At 39.2% G+C, this 16,677-nt stretch overlaps 1 protein-coding gene across 11 annotated transcripts in view; it reads right to left on the minus strand.

Moving 5' to 3' along the window:
- The window catches only part of TAF1A (TATA-box binding protein associated factor, RNA polymerase I subunit A), a 32,139-nt gene that overhangs the window by 11,691 nt on the left and 3,771 nt on the right, over positions 1-16,677 (minus strand). For 10 of the 11 annotated variants that reach the window (XM_070767990.1, XM_019976812.2, XM_019976816.2 and 7 more), the window contains 3 exons: positions 14,046-14,215; positions 10,214-10,327; positions 4,343-4,541 (listed from right to left, as the gene is read on the minus strand). In XM_070767990.1, coding sequence (XP_070624091.1) covers positions 4,343-4,541; positions 10,214-10,327; positions 14,046-14,215 — 483 coding nt within the window. Of the gene's footprint in view, positions 1-4,342; positions 4,542-10,213; positions 10,328-14,045; positions 14,216-16,677 lie in introns of those variants that run through there. The other variant, XM_070767992.1, reaches the window with a different exon arrangement.

Here is a 16,677-nt window from a genome sequence, read left to right on the forward strand (position 1 = left end):
GCTGGCTTAAAGCTCAACATTCAAAACACAAAGATTATGGCATCCAGCCCCATCACTTCATGGCAAATAGATGGAGAAATTGTAGAAACAGTGTCAAATTTCATTTTCTTGGGCTCCAAAATCAATCCAGATGGTGACCGCATGCCATGAAATTAGAAGACACTTGCTCCTTGAAAGAATAGCTATGACAAACCTAAACCATGTATTAAAACGCAGAGACATCACTTTGCCAACAAAGGCCCATATGGTCTGGTCAAAGCCATGGTTTTTCCAGTAGTCATGTATGGATGTGAGAGTTGCACCATAAAGAAGGCTGGGCGCCAAAGAACTGATGCTTTCGAACTGTGGTGGTGCAGAAGACTCTTGAGAGTCCCTTGGACAGCAAGGAGATCGAACCAGGCAGCCTTAAAGGAGATCAGCCTTGAATGTTCATTGGAAGGACTGGTGCTTTAGCTGAAGCTCTAATCCTTTGGCCACCTGATGTAAAGAGCTGACTCATTGGAAAAGACCCTGATGCTGGAAAAAATCAAGGGCAAGAGGAGAAGGGGATGACAGAGGATGAGATGACTGTATGGCATCACTGACTCAATGAACGTGAGTTTGAGCAAACTCAAGGAGATAGTGAGGGACAGGGAAGTCTGGCTTTCTGTAGTCCATGGGGTTGCAAAGACTCGGACAGGACTTAGTGACTGAATAATGACAACAAGTGGGTGAACCATATTAAGAATCATATCTCAATTCTCAATAAAGCTGTTATTTAAAAAAAAGAGAGATTACCATACCACACAATAAATTGGATGACATGAAAACTCCTGATAATAATAAATGATGAGGAGACAACAGACAAAAGAAAACTCAAAACAGACTGCTGCTGCTGCTAAGTCACTTCAGTCGTGTCCGACTCTGTGCGACCCCATAGATGGAAGCCAACCAGGCTCCCCCATACCTGGGACTCTCCTGGCAAGAGTACTGGAGTGGGTTGCCATTTCCTTCTCCAATGCATGAAAGTGAAAGTGAAACAGACTACTAATGGGATATAAATTAATAACCACTTTGAAAAGACTTTAGCCTATTATGTAGTACAGTTGAAGATACACATGCTTAGTGACAACAATTCTACTCTGAGAAACACATGCACATGTGCACCACTATCTGTGCCCAAGAACTTCAAAGCAGTGTTAATTATAATATCCCCAAACTATTAACATCCTAAATAGCAATCAATATATAGAAGGAATAAATTGCAAGAATATCATACAATATATTGTTTCACAACAACAAAAAAGAAAAAACTAGAGCTAATTCAACCATACAATCACATGTTAAATGTTGAACAAAATATGCAATGTCCCCCAAAATATGTACAGTGTGGATCCAAATATGACACTAAAATATAGGCAAAACTAAACTACATTTACAGACGCATGCGCTGTGCTGTGCTCAGCCGCTTCAGTCCTGTCTGACTCTTTGTGACCCTGTGGACTGCAGCCACCTGGGAAGCCCCTATAAATGCATACTTGAGTGGTAAAGGTATCTTTAAAAAAAAAGGAGCTATTATCATTAAGGGGCTTCCTAGGTAGCACAGAGGTAAAGAATCCACCTGCAATGCAGGAGACGCAAGAGATGTGGGTTTGATCCCTGGGTCAGGAAGAAGGAAATGGCAACCCACTCCAGTATTCTTGCCTGGAGAATTCCATGGACAGAGGAGCCTGGTGGGCTGCAGTCCATGGGGTCACAAAGAGTTGGACATGACTGAGCTCTGAACGTAATTATCATTGAAGTCAGGACAGCGGTTTCCTTGAGACAGAATGGGAGATGTGATCATGAAAGAACATATGGAGAACTTTCAGGGGGACAGTAATGCTGCGCTCCTTACTCTGGGTGTAGTTACATGGACGTTTGTTTTATAATATTCATTCTATCATACATTTGTTTGACACACTTCTTCAGGATATATTTCACAATCTTAAAGGTTTAAAAAGAAAATCTGTCCTTTGAAACAAACAGGAGCACAAAACACTTTTGGGTTCCAATACTTCTTTTTGGCCAAAATAGTAGCCTCCTTTCACCTGATATATATAGATTAGAATCCTCTTCCCAGTGGATCTATTGCATAAATATCAATATGAACTTGGAAATGAAATGGTAACTGGAAAGCAGGTGTAAATGGATATCAGAAAAAAAAAAATGTAAGAAAGAAAGGCAGATCCCTGAGTAAATATAAATTGGGTGTGAATTTACCATGAAAGGGGGTTCCCAGCTACCAAGTGCATCAAAGCCAACCAGCACAGGCCACAGCAGAAAGGAAAAGCTCAAGGCAACTCTGAGCACACGTTCCTATGTTACATTCCATAAGTCTGGTTATATAAAACTAGTCCTAGTTTTTTTTCCCCATTAAATAGCTATGTGAGGTTAAAGACAATCTAAAGATCTCCACATTTCATCCCATCTTTATCTCTTGTTGCTCCAGAAGAGTGTCAGCTGCAGAAGGTACTGAATTATCTAACCATGAAAGTGACGGTATAAATTCATGTTCCAACTGCTTTAATCATCATGTATTTGCTTGAGTTCTACCTAAGTGTGTGAGAAGAAAAGGAAATAATGATTTTAAAACTCACCTAAATCAGTATCAGCAAGCCATCTTAAAAAGAACATTACAGTGGGCATTTCAGCAAGGTGTGTTGTTGTGTTGTGTTACTTGCTCAGTACTGCCCAAATCTTTATGACCCAATGGACTGTAGCCCGCCAGGCTTCTCTGTCCATGGAAGTCTTCAGGCAAGAACACTGGAGAGGGTTGCCATTTCCTTCTCCAGGGATCTTACCAACCCAGGGACTGAATCCGGGTCTCTCGCACTGCAGGCAGATTCTTCACTGTCTGAGCCACTAGGGAAGTCCTTCAGCAAGGTTAACGAAAGAAATACAGATATGTGACCTCAAAAGATTGATGAGTCTAGACAAGGAGACATAACACAAAACACACATGAAAAAAACTTAGAATGATTAAAAAGGCAAAAGGTGAAGAGTCAATTGATACAGGCTGAACATGCAGCTGGTATGTTGGGTTTAAAGTAAAAGGAGGAGAGGTCTAACGAGTCCTGAAGACAGATGGCATACTGGAGCAGGAGGATGCACAAGAGGCCTCGCAAGGTTATCATGATGAAGACAGCATTTCAGAAGTGTCTTGGGGGTGGTTAGAGACAGGAAACAGGAAGGGAATTTGCGATTGGTGAACCCACCTGCCCAGAGACCAAGGAAATACTACTATCAATTAAGGATATTGAGGAAACATAGCTTAACATAAATGAAGTGATAAATGTCAGAACTGGGATTTGGATGAAGGAGGTGAAAACAGAAAAAGGTTAATCCTAGAAAAGTTATGGAGAAAAACTATATGAGGGTAAAAAGGTGCAGAGAATCATACAGCTTCAAAGAACACAAATTTAGAGACAGGAGAGGACATCACCACCACTGCAAGTAAGAGGAAGAGAAGGCAGTTGAGGAGAACACATAGTCAGTTTTGGAGGTGATCAGTGAGTCAAGAAAATTGTCTGTGATGACCTTTGTACAGAAATGAAAAACTTTATCTTGCCCTAGTCTTTGAACATGTTTTCCTAAGAAACAACATTACAAAACAAACTAAATTCCACTGTAAACACACAGGAAGAAATGCTTCTTCTATGGGATAATGCCCATGGATGAAAATGTGTAACCTTTCCTGGAAATCACGTTTCTAAGAAATGAATGAATCTAGGACTATTGCTGGTGGCACAGTGGATAAGAATTCACCTTCCAATGAAGGGGACACGGGTTCTTAGTCCCCTTGGACCCTGGTCCAAGAAGATTCCACATGCTGTAGCGCTTAGCCCAAGTGCCACAACTACTGAGCCTGTGCTCTAGAGTCCATGAGCCACAGCTACCAACCACAGCACCACAAGTACTGAAGCCCAGCACCCTAGATTCCGGGCTCCACAATGAGAAGCCACTGCAATGAGAGGCCCATGCACCACAGTGAAGAGTAGCCCCTGCTTGCTGCAACTAGAGAAAGCCTGCTCACAGCAATGAAGACCAGTGCAACCAAAACTAAAAACAAATTTTAAAAAAGCAACGAATCTAAAATGGTCATGAACTTAACCTATGAATTACCTAATTTATGTCTGAAAAGTCTTTTGTTTAAATATCAGAGATTTTATAAAGGATGAAGCAGAATTTTACAAGCATAGCAATCTCTGTTCTCTGTACTATCTATATAAAGCCAGGCTTGGAAGAAGGGGAATTAGATTACTCCTCAAGATTCCTTCTGTCCCTCTGACAGTCTTACCACTCATCACTCATAGTTACTCACCGAGTTTAGACAATTCCATCTTCTTTTTATACCAAGAATAATACTGCAAAAGACCTTTATAGGCCTGAATAAGGTTGACTAACACTTCCTGGGAAGAAGACTTTTCACCATATCGCCATGTCTCTGCCTGGGTGAGAATTCTGTTCGCATCTTCAAGCAATCCATGATGCAGAAGGTATAATGCATGTTGTAAGGAAATCTGCAACATTAAGAAAAGCCCACTGTCATGCAGGTCATTAGATAACCATTAGTTTAAAAACTCAGTAAATATATGATACATGCTGGGCTAAGACCTTGGGAGAACACAAACAATGGAACATTGTCCCCATGATCAAAAATTCCAATCTAGCAGAAGATGCATGAAAAAAATTGTTGTTGTTTAGTCACTAAGTCGTGTCCAACTCTTTGCAACCCAATGGACTGTGGGCCTACCAGTCTCCTCTGCCCATGGGATTCTCTAGGCAAGAATACTGGAGTGCGTTGCCATTTCCTTCTCCAGGGGATCTTCCCAACCCAGGGATCAAACCTGCATCTCCTGCTTGGCAGGATTCTTTACTACTGAGCCACCAGAGAAGTCCATACATCAACTATATGTCAACTTTTCAACTAAAAATTAAAAAAAGAATAATTACATAAAGAAAGAGCAATACAAATAGGGAGAGCATTAAGGAGAAGAATAATGGGAAATACAGTTAATTATATGAACAGTGTCAGAGTTCAAACCGTCCTCTTCAACTATTGTAATAATTTCTCAACTCGTGTCTCCTGTCTGTCCCCCTACAATCCATCTTCCATGTGACCACCAAAGAAATCACATTGGTCATTTGTGTAAAATTCTTCAACAGTTCCCACTGCCTACAGAATAAAAATCTCAGCTCTATAGAGATGGCATACAGAGCTCAGCTTACTTCCCCTGCTTTCTACCTATGTGATTTTTAGAATAACCTGGTAGCTCAGAGGTTAAAGCGTCTGCCTGCAATGCGGGAGACTTGGGTTCGATCCCTGGGTTGGGAAGATCCTCTGGAGAAGGAAATGGCAACCCACTCCAGTATTCTTGCCTGGAGAATCCCATGGATGGAGGAGCCTGGTAGGCTACAGTCCACGGGGTCGCAAAGAGTCAGACATGACTGAGCAACTTAACTTAAAGACACATTAGACACAGAGGTATCAGACTCTTTACTATCCCCTCCATGCTAGACTACAATTTCCTCCAGTATGCACAGTGAATACCCACTAGCTTCTTCAGACTCATCTCCAGCATCACATCCCTTCTTTGCCTGACTCCACTAACTCATTCAGTCCTAGCTCTTTCCAATTCCAGAGAGCCAACCATTTTCGACTTTGTCTTCTCACTGTAATTGCATTTCTACCATGGCAACCATAACCATTTATTTCATTTACATACCTGTCTCCCTTTACTGCAAGAACCATGTCCAGCAGATTGTCTGGGAAACAGCAGCAGGTGTTTTTAAAAGTGTTACTAAAAAATGTCTTTTGTCTATCCTAATTACCACCCTCAGACTCTGGAGTATGAAATAAAGTTCCTCCCAGATTTCTTTACTTCACTTGAGTAGATTCTATGAGCTTAGAAGGAGCTAACCAATAATTTAGTTAAAACTCTACCTTCCCTCCCTAAACGGCTATCTAGTTTCTCCCTGAAAGAAGAGAAGCACACAACACCAGGGCAGGCTATCCCCTTACTCCGACTGTTCACTGAGAAAGTTCTTAAGTGGAACCATATGCTGCCTCTGTTTAGTTTCTACTTATAATGTACATGGTCTACCAGAAAATAAGATCCTAAGGGAGAACCTGGCACATAAGAGAAACAAAATTTTTTCCTAAATTAATAAAACCTGTAAAGAACCCTAAACTAGGGGAAATCTTTTTTCAAAATTAGAAAGCAGTAGGAATCACAGTTTAGTGATTCCTAAACGGGTTAAACATAGAATTATATGTTTATACATACAAGTTTTTATAATACACATATATAACCACCAACTCATTGGAAAAGACCCTGATGCTGGGAATGATGGAAGGCAAAAGGAGAAGGGGACAACAGAGGATGAGATGGTTAGATTGCATCACTGATTCAATAATGGACGTGAGTTTGAGCAAACTCCGGGAGATACTGCAGGACAGAGGAGTCTGGCATGCTACACTCTATGGGGTCACAAAGAGTTGGACAGAACTTAGTGCCTGAACAACAACAAATATGTGTATATGTGATGTGTGTACATGCCATAAAACATGACCTAGCGATTCTACTCAAAGGTATACATCCAAAGAAACTGAAAGCAGAGACTCAGACAGGTATCTGTATGACAGCACTCACTGAAGTGTTATTCACAATAGCCAAAAGATGGAAACAACCGAACAAGAGATGAAAAGATAAGAAAATGTGACAGATACATACAACAGAATATTGTAGTTATACTGAGCCGTAACAAGGGATGAGGTCTGATACATGCCACAGATAAATCTTGAAAACATGATGCTAGGTGAAATAACCAAAACATGAAAGGACAAATATTATATGCTTCCACTTATACGAAATACCTAGAAAAGCCAAATTTATAGAGACAAAAAGTAGATTAGAGGTTATGAGGGGATGGGAAGAGGGGGGAACCAGGCGTTACTGCTTAATGGATACAGAGTTTCTGTTTGGGGTGATAGAAATTTTGGCAATACTGGTGATGGCTGCACAACAATGGAAACATAATTAATGCCACTGGTTTATACACTTAAAGATGGTTAGAATATCTCACTTTACATCATGTACATTTTGCAACAATTTAAAAATATCTGAAAACTAGGGCAAGTAAAAACAAAACAAGAATAGGAGGGTAAATATTTATGCTTCACAGGCCTATTGGTCTCAGTCACAACTGCTCGACTCTGCCATTGTCTGGCTAAAAGTAGCTACTGGCAATATGGAAATGAATGGGTGTGGTAATGTTCCAACAAAACTTTATTTAGAGGTACTGGAAAAAATTAAAAAGCATGTAAAAACTTGATTGAGAAAGTGCTTTTAGTCAAATACATAACACAGAGAGGGAGATTATCATAACATTTTGGAGGATGTCAATTCTTTTGGATAAAACTTTTATTAAAGGACACTTTAATTTGGATAAAACTCCGCCTAAACATGAGAAACAATGAAACATTTTCACACATGGATCAGAAGAGTTAATACTGTGAAAACGTCTGTACTACTGTGAAAATGTCCACACTACCCGTACTACCCAAAGCCATCTATAGATTCAATGCAATACCTATCAAAATACCAGTGCTGTTTTTCACATAAATAGAAAACACAATCTTCAAATTTGGATGCAAAAATTGTATTATTCACAAAAAAACCGTGAATAGCCAAAACAATCTTGAGAAGGAACAATACTGCAGGTATCACACTTTCTTATTTCAATCTATATTACCAAACTATAGCATTCAAAACAGACACACCAGACAAGTGGAACAGAATTGGGAGTCCAGAAATAAGCCCATCCATACGTTGTCAACTAATATTTGACAAAGGAGCCAAGAATACTCAAAGGGCAAAGGTTAGTCTCTTCAATGAATGATGCTGGGGAAACTATAGACGTTTATATGCAGAAGAATGAAACTGGACCCTTAATTTATACCACTCACAAAAATTAACTCAAAATGGATTAAGGACTTAAAGGTAAGATCTGAAACTAAAGCTCTCAGAAGAAAACAGAGGGAAAAAAAGTCCTTGATATTGGTCTTGGCAGTGAATTCCTGGGGTACGACACCAAAAGCACAAGCAATACAAGTGAAATAAGCAAGTGGGACTGCACAAACCAAAAAGCTCCCGCACAACACAGGAAACCATCAACAAAATGAAAAGGCAGTCTACTGAACGGGAGAAAACATTTTCAAATCATGTATCTGATAAGAGATACCTAAAATCTATAAAGAACTCATACAGCTCAATAGCAAGAACAACAAAAAACATATTACAATTAAAAACGGGCAGAAGAGGGACTTCTCTGGTGGTCCAGGAGCTAAGACTCCGTGCTCCCAACGCAGAGGGCCGGGGTTTGATCCCTGGTCAGGGAACTAGATCTCGTATGTTGCAACTAAGACCTGGTGCAGCCAAATAAATAAATATTTAAAAAAAAAAGAAAAAAGAAAAAGGTGGGAGGAGGAGGTTCAAGAAAGAGGGGACATATGTATACCTAGGGCTGATTCATGTTGATGTATGGCAGAAACCAACACGATATTGCAAAGCAATTATCCTCCAATTGAAAATAAATAAATAATTTAAATCTGAGTCACAATAGTGAAAGTTTTGCATCCTAACCACTGGATAGCCAAGGAATTCTCCCACTTCACACGAGCTAGAATGGCTAGCATCAAAAAGACAAGAGAGGACTTCCCTGGTGGTACAGTGGATGGGAATCCGCCTACCAATGCAGGGCACACAGGTTTGATTCCTGTGTGGAATCCCATGATTCACATGTGGAATCCTGGAAAGATTCCACCTGTCACGGAGCAACTAAAGACTGTGTGCTGCAACTACTGAAGCCCAGGCACCTAGAGCCTGTGCCCCGCAAGGAGAAGCCCGCACATGGCAAGGAGGAGCAGCTGCCATTCACGCAAAGAGAGAGGGCCCACACAGCAACAAAGACCCAGCACGACCAAAAGGAAAACAGAACAAAAGACGAGGAATAACAAGTGTTGCTAAGCATGTGCAGAAAAGGGAACTGTTGTACACTGCTGGTATACATTCCCTTTGGAATGTAAAGTGGTCTAGCCCCTATGGAGAATGGTGGTATGGTGGTTCCTCTAATAAATTAAAAACAGATCTAATATACGATCCAGCAATCCACATTGGCATATATATCCAAAGTTGAAATCTCTATCTGGACGAGATATCCGCACTTCCATGTTCACTGAAACACTATTCACAAGAGCCAAGACATGGAAGCAATCTAAGTGAGCAATGATGGATGGATGGATAAGGAAAATATTGTATACACACACATATACAATGGCGTATTATTCACTCATGCAAAAGAATGAAACCTTGCATGTGTGGCAACATGGATGAGCTTTGAGGGCATTATGCTTAGGGAAATAAGTCATACAAAAAAAGTAATATTCTCTCATCTCACTTTCAGGTGGAATCTAAAAACATCCAACCCATAAAAACAGAGCAGGCTGAAGGCTGGAGTAGTCAAGGGACACAAACTTTCAATTATACGATGAGTAAGTTTGAGGGTCTAATGTATAGTATGGTGACTATAGCACTGTTAACTTGAAAGCTGCCACAAGGGTAGAACTTCAACATTCTCAACATAGCAACAACAAAATGATACTATGTGAGGGGATGGCCATGTTAACTAACCTCCTTGTGGTAAACATTTGGCAATATATACATGCTATCAAATTATCACATTGTATAGCCTAAACAAAGTTAAATCATACATCGATTATATCTCAACAAGGCTGAAAAACTTTTCTCAAGTATTCAAATTCCCAATTTGTTTAGCTCTTTCCCTTTTTTCCAAAAGCACCAATTCTTAGAGAGCTCAACTGACTTAAGCAAACATATTAGAATTTGGTCCATTATCATAGTGAAGCACACATGCCATTTCTGAAGGACCGGTTGTGGCAGCCAGAGATACACAAGGAGAAGACATTTTCACTCACACAACGTGGTAGGCGACAGGAAATGGAGAAGTAAATGGCTCTCATAATGCAATTTTTCTTTCAGCTTCTCTTACTGACCCAGGTGTGTTACTCCCTTTCCCATCTTTTTTACATTCTTACCTACCTTATCACTGAGACAAGCAATTTTAAAAAAAGAATGCTGCAGATGTAAATTCACAAAGCCTACATTCTCACCTTCAAGTAATTCGTGATGCCGATATTTTTCATCCGGTCAGCAAAGGTATTGAAAGTCTCCACGCTGCTTTTGGGATGATAATAAAGAATTTCACTTCCAAGCCTCCAAACAATCTGTCAAAACAGAAGTTACTAACAAAACTGTAAAACCCCTGCCTTAACCAATGTCTCAGGAAGCTATTTTCTTCTGATTACAACATTAAAAAACAACCTATAATTCCTTTTTATAGATACCACTACTGTCAACATTTTACTGTACTTCACCCAATGGAAGTACTATTACATTTTATGTGATTAAAAGCTTTTCCTGTTGATTAAAATACCAGGTGTCATTAACAGTGTCATTTTGAGCCAGAAATCTAAAGAAGGTGAGCAGTTAAGATACATATTGAAGATAACATTTTTAATTAGTATAGGAGAAAAACATTAAAGTTAGAGAACTCGGGTTCCATTAATATTGGCTTCTTCACTGCTCTCATTATGTATCAAGCGAGAGCTATGGACTCAATGTTTCCTCGCATTTCATCAAGTTCTACAACTATTGACTATAGTTGGTCTATCTTTAGAGCTTCAACTTAAGAATCTGCATCAACTTTATTTATTATAAATTTTAATAAAATATTTTCTCCCCAGAGCACCAAAACTTTGATGACAGTACTTGCAGCTCTTCTTTTGCATGAGGGCAAATCTCTACTTCTCTTACTCCATTTAAAGTACTTCAATGATACTGATCTTCAAAGTAAACTGGTTGTTTGGTATAATATTGGTTTAGTATAATCATAATACTCAGAAAGAGACAGAGTTCTTTTATAGATAAACAAATTGCAGTATTTTGAAGCTTAAATAAAATGTGGAGATTATCCTACCACAGTTGTTCTTAAGTCCACATGTATGTAAGAATTACCTGGGACACCAGTTAAAAACAAATATTCCAGGGATTCAGACTTGAACTCAGTAAAACTCTGGTGGAGGGCAGGAATCTGTACTTTCAACAAAGGCTCTATGTGACTCAAACAGAGCCCAAACAAGCATCTGATAACCACTGATTTAATTTATAAAACAAACTCTGGACAAAAAAGGGCTGTAATTTGTCCAGTGTTTAAAGATCTAGATTAACTGTAGTCCATAAACTAAACTTTCAATCAATGGTTAAATTTTTTTTTCATATTTTTTGGTTCTATTAGACATCTAACTGATGCAATGGTTACTCTAATAGTAAAAGCTACTTGAGATATCCATGTGAAGTTATCTGTGGATATACTGTCTTTTACAAAACAAATTTAACAATACATGCCAAGCACTGTTCTGGATCCCTGCCCTGGTGGAATTTACATTCTGTTGTAGAGAGACTGACAATAACAAAGAAATACAATAATTAAACTGGCAAGTGTTATGGGGAAAACAATGAAGCAGAGTCAGAAGACCAGGGGTGCCAGCTGGAAAGTGAAGGGGGTTGGTATGCAGTTGCAACTTTAAATAGTGAAGGGAGGCCCCACTGCAAGTATGACGTGAAGGAGGGTGACCACAGTGATAGCCAAAGAAACAGCAAAGACAATCAGGAAGAAGTATGGTTGTTCAAGGGATGAGCAAGGAGGCCAGTGAGGCTGGGGAAGAAAAGTAAGTTAGATGGTAACAGGAGATGAGGCCAAAGGGGAAAGGGAATGACCAAAGCACGGAGAACTTGCAGGTGATCAAAAGGATGCTGGCTCTTACTGAGTGAAACAGGAAAGCCACTGCAGGGTTTTCAGCTGAGCAGTGACATGATTTGACTCATGGTTTAAAAGGACTATGCTGTATCATTAATCATTTGAAAAATGCCCATCAAAGCTACAACGAGACACCATGTCACAATCACTAGGGTGGCTGTAATCAAGAAGACAGACAATAATACTGTCGGCGAGGATGTACAAATGTTAGAAACCTTGTATGTTGCTGGTGGGAATGTAAAACAGTGCAGTCAATGTGGAAAACAGTCTACCAGTTCCTTAAGAGGTTACATATATTTATCATATGCCCCAGCATACTCCTCCTCGTCGATATATTTACTCAAGAGAAATTACAACAAACACCCATATAAAAACTTGTACATGGTGGGGGAGGAAACAACTTGTACATGAATGTTCATAGTAGCATTATTCATAGTAACAGAAAGAAAAACTACTCAAATGTCTAAAAACTGATGTATCAGTTTTATCTCATCAAATGAGATAAAGCCTTACACTGGAATATTATTTTGCAATAAAAATCAGTGAAGAACTAATATGCCACAATATGGTATAATAAGCCTTGAACACATTATGTTCAGTAAAAGAATTCATTCATAAAAAGCCATATATTACATGATTCTACTTATTTGAAATGTCCAAAATAAAAAGTAGATTAATGGTTGCCAAGGGCAGGGTCTGGAGAAGAGGGACTACAAGTGGGTACAGTGTTTCTCTGGGGGGGGGCGACAAAAAATGTTCTAAATTTAGATTGTGGTGACAGTTGCACATCTCTTGTGAATATATGAAAACACACTGAATTGTTCAATTTAAATGGGCGAACTGTATGGTGTTTAATGTCTCTAAATAAGGCTATTTTTTTTTTGTTTTGTTAAGGCTCAGTCTGGTTATTATGCTAAAAATACACTGGGAGGCAGAGGAGGGTAAGCAGTCATCTAAGTGAGGTGATGGGGGTTTGAGTCAAGGAAGCAGCAAAAAGGATGTGGTAAGAAGTACTCAAGACTGCAGGGGGCAGGTTTTCAAAGGAGAGCTGACAGAATTTTCTGATGGTTTGGATATGAGGTGCAAAAGAGAAAAAAAAAAAAAAAACTCCAGATTGGGTCTCAAAATTAGATAAGGGAACCCTGATCTGAGATAAGGAAAATTAGGCTGGACAAGGAATATCAGAAGAACCAGTTTATATTTGCTAGTAGGATACGACATATTGTACTAGCTGGTATTAGATACTAAGAGGTGAGGTTGAACAGAATGTTGGGTACAGCAATCTGGACTTGACAGACGTCAGAGCCCCAGATACACAATGGGGGATCACCAGTATACAGACTGAATGAAAGGCTATGAAACTGAATGAGATCAAGAGAGTTCAGATAACAATAACACCTAAAGATTGGAGTTCTCAAGGACTCCCACGTCAGAAGGCCAAGGAGAAAAAGAGCAATCAGAAAAGGAAACCGAGGAATGGCCAGTGCAGTAGGAGAAAAACCTGAGAGTGCAGAGTCCTGGAAGCCAGACGAAGAATTCTGTTTGTTTCTTCATCACACAGAAGGGAATGACCCGGTATGCTTAATATTGGTAATGATCAAGTTAAACGAGTACTGAAAATCAGCCACTGGATTCAGCAAAGTGGATATCACTGTTGACCCTGACAAGGCAATTTGGTAGAAATGATGATTTGTGGGGGAGTCTAACTGAAGAGGGCTTGGAACGAATAGATATATAAACTCTTCCCAGGAGTTCTGCTGAAAGGCAGAAGGGAGAAATGAGCACAGCTTGTGGAAGAAGTAGAAGTCAAGAGATGATATTAAGTGGGAGAGAGAATGACATGTTTGCATGAAAATGGGAACCATCCTATAGAAAGGGGACCATAAGGACATGGGGAAAGATGGAAGAATTACTTAAATGAATGAATAAGTATTTGGGAATCTGAGAATTCAGAGTTAAAGTATTTTTTGTCTCCTTAAAATGATAATAGAAAAATGAAGTATGAAAAAAAATGTCTTGATACAAACTCAATTTGAGATCTTGCAAAAGCTGTTCTGGGTGGAGTTCAAGAGGCAGAAACTCCCAGGATTCTGTGCTATCTTCCAGGGGACTCACACTTCACTTACCTCGGGTGCACCCTGCCTTTTGTTGCTATCCGTATCTTCCAAAACCTGAAGGTAACTGTGCATGTATTCTGCAGCTCGCTGCCACTGGTGCTTCAGCAGAGCTTCTTGGATAAAATTTAAACAAGCGCTTGTTGTCTGAGCAAAATCTTTCTCCTGTTTTCCTCCAGAGGCTATAAAGGTTAAAGAGGAAAGTCTTGAGCCAGTGACCTCAAATCAACAATTCAAGAATCTTACTTCTGATAAGCACAATTTTAACAAGTAGGTATTACTTAACCCAACCCATCCCCAATACCAAAGCTAGCTTCACTTGAGACCAACTCTTCCACATCATTTTAACTAGTTGTGGCAAATGAAAAAAAAAAATTCTATTTAAGAGATGTCTAATTTGATGTTCTTGGGCTACCAAGGTCACCAGTTCCTTTAAATCTGATTCAACTATCCTTTCACCCTTGCACTAAACAGTCTGGGAAGAATCTCTCAGAGAGGGCCCCCAGTGCAAAATACCAAGTATTCAGAATGGGTAAAAATCATCAGGGTCATCCTAGGAAAGCACTGTCTTTTTTCCTACCTATGTTCTGAAAACACCAAGAGGTGCACTTTTATTTTTCATGGACCACTTTCATTTTGTATCTCTAAAATACTGACAATCCTCATGTTAAGAATATTAGGGTTAGGACTTTTCTGGCAGTCCACTGGTTAAGACCTCACACTTCCAATGCAGGGGGCATGGGTTCAATCCCTGATCTGGCAACTAAGATCCCATATGTGTCTCAGCCATAAAAACTGTTCAAAAATGAAAAAAAAAAAAAAAAAAGATTTGTGCTTAGTTACAACCTCATCTATGACAACAAGCTGCATATTGCCACCTCTTCCTCCCTTCCCACACCACTAAAGACTCCTATGGGCCAGCAGTCTTCCAGTTGGGGAGCCCTCACCCCTGGGAATATGCTTAGTCACTCAGATGTGTCTGACTCTTTGTGACCCCATGGGCTGTAGCCCGTCAGGCTCCTCTGTCCATGGGGATTCTCTAGGAAAGAATACTGGAATAGGTTGCCATGCCCTTCTCCAGGGGATCTTCCCAATCCAGGGATCGAACCCAGGTCTCCCACACTGCAGAGGATTCTTTACTGTCTGAGCCACCAGGGAAGACCCCACCCCTGGGAATACACAGAGATTAATAAGTATCATGCAAAAATAGCTTTATAGCAATCAACCTGCACATCTTCAACTTTCTCACATACTCTTTCCTAAAATTGATCTTCTAGAAAGCCGTGCATATAGACAAGGCTTCATCAAAATAACTCTAATATTACCTTAAGGTGAAAATACAAGTGTTTAGTGTTGAGAAAATGAATGACTCTAACATCCATTTGCAAGTCAGGTGATTTCTAGTTCTTTAATTATCAAAAGTATAGAAGAATCTAATAATTTTTTAGAACACTATGTAATTTTTTCACAAGTGAGTGAGGAGGAGTCAAAGACCTGATACATTGCTAAAATTAAACGCCATCCATTGCCAGCTACTTACTAAAGTGAGTAAAGTTTCTCAGAATTTCCACCAATTAAAACAAAATACAGGGGCTTCCCTGGTGGCTCAGTGGTAAAGAATCTGCCTGCCAATGCAGGAAACACGGGTTTGATCCCTGGTCCAGGAAGATCCCACAGTCTGTGGAGCAACTAAGCCTGTGAACCACAACTTTTGACCCTGTGGTCTAGAGCCCAGGAGCCACAAGAGAAGCCACCTGCAACGAGAAGTCTGCTGACCCCAATAAGAGAAAAGCCTACGAAGCAATGAAAACCCAGCCCTGCCAAAAATAAATTAAGTAAATAAAATTATTTTAAAATATACAATAGAATTAAAGCTAAATCTTTTCTCATTCTAGAAATATATAATATTCATCCACAGATATAAGAATTGGAAAAAAGTGATATCCTTATCCATTTTATTGAGATAAATAAGCAATAAAAATTTACATTTAACACTTAAAATTTAACCAAAAAAGTAATACATTATTTTAATCAGCTGTGTAAAAAATTAATTATAATAATGTTTCAATCCAGAAGAAATTTTAATAGTTAAAAACTTTACAGGATATTAGCAAAAATTAAATGTGGATACATACTTTATGGAAGAATAAAGCAACAATATAAAATTTCCATCTATTAAAAGCTTTTTCATAAACACAAAACGGATGATAAAAGATATCACATTCCTAAGCTATTTAGACTCTACCAATTATTTTTTTAATTTATGGCCGCTCTACACAGCACGTGGGATGCTAGTTCTCCACCAAGGACTGAACCTGCATCCCTGAAGTAGAAGCATAGAGTCTTAACCACTGCACCCAGGAAGTCTCACCAAATATGTGTGTTTAAGTCATATAATAATTTCATTTGAAAGTGCCAATATATGCTGAAAATTATGCCTTTTGGAACTACCAAACTTATGATGCAATTTTTAGATGGCACATTAAAATGGTGCAAGATAGTACCTAATTTTTTAGGGGAAAAAAAAAGTAGACTACTTCTTTTGACTAGTGCTTCTCCAACTTTTTAAATGTATATACAAATCACCCAGGGATCCAGATGTAGTCCTAACACCACCAGAGAGCTTATTAGAAATCCGGAATAC

This window comes from Bos indicus, chromosome 16, assembly GCF_029378745.1.
Source record: "Bos indicus isolate NIAB-ARS_2022 breed Sahiwal x Tharparkar chromosome 16, NIAB-ARS_B.indTharparkar_mat_pri_1.0, whole genome shotgun sequence".
Classification (NCBI taxonomy): Eukaryota; Metazoa; Chordata; class Mammalia; order Artiodactyla; family Bovidae; genus Bos; species Bos indicus.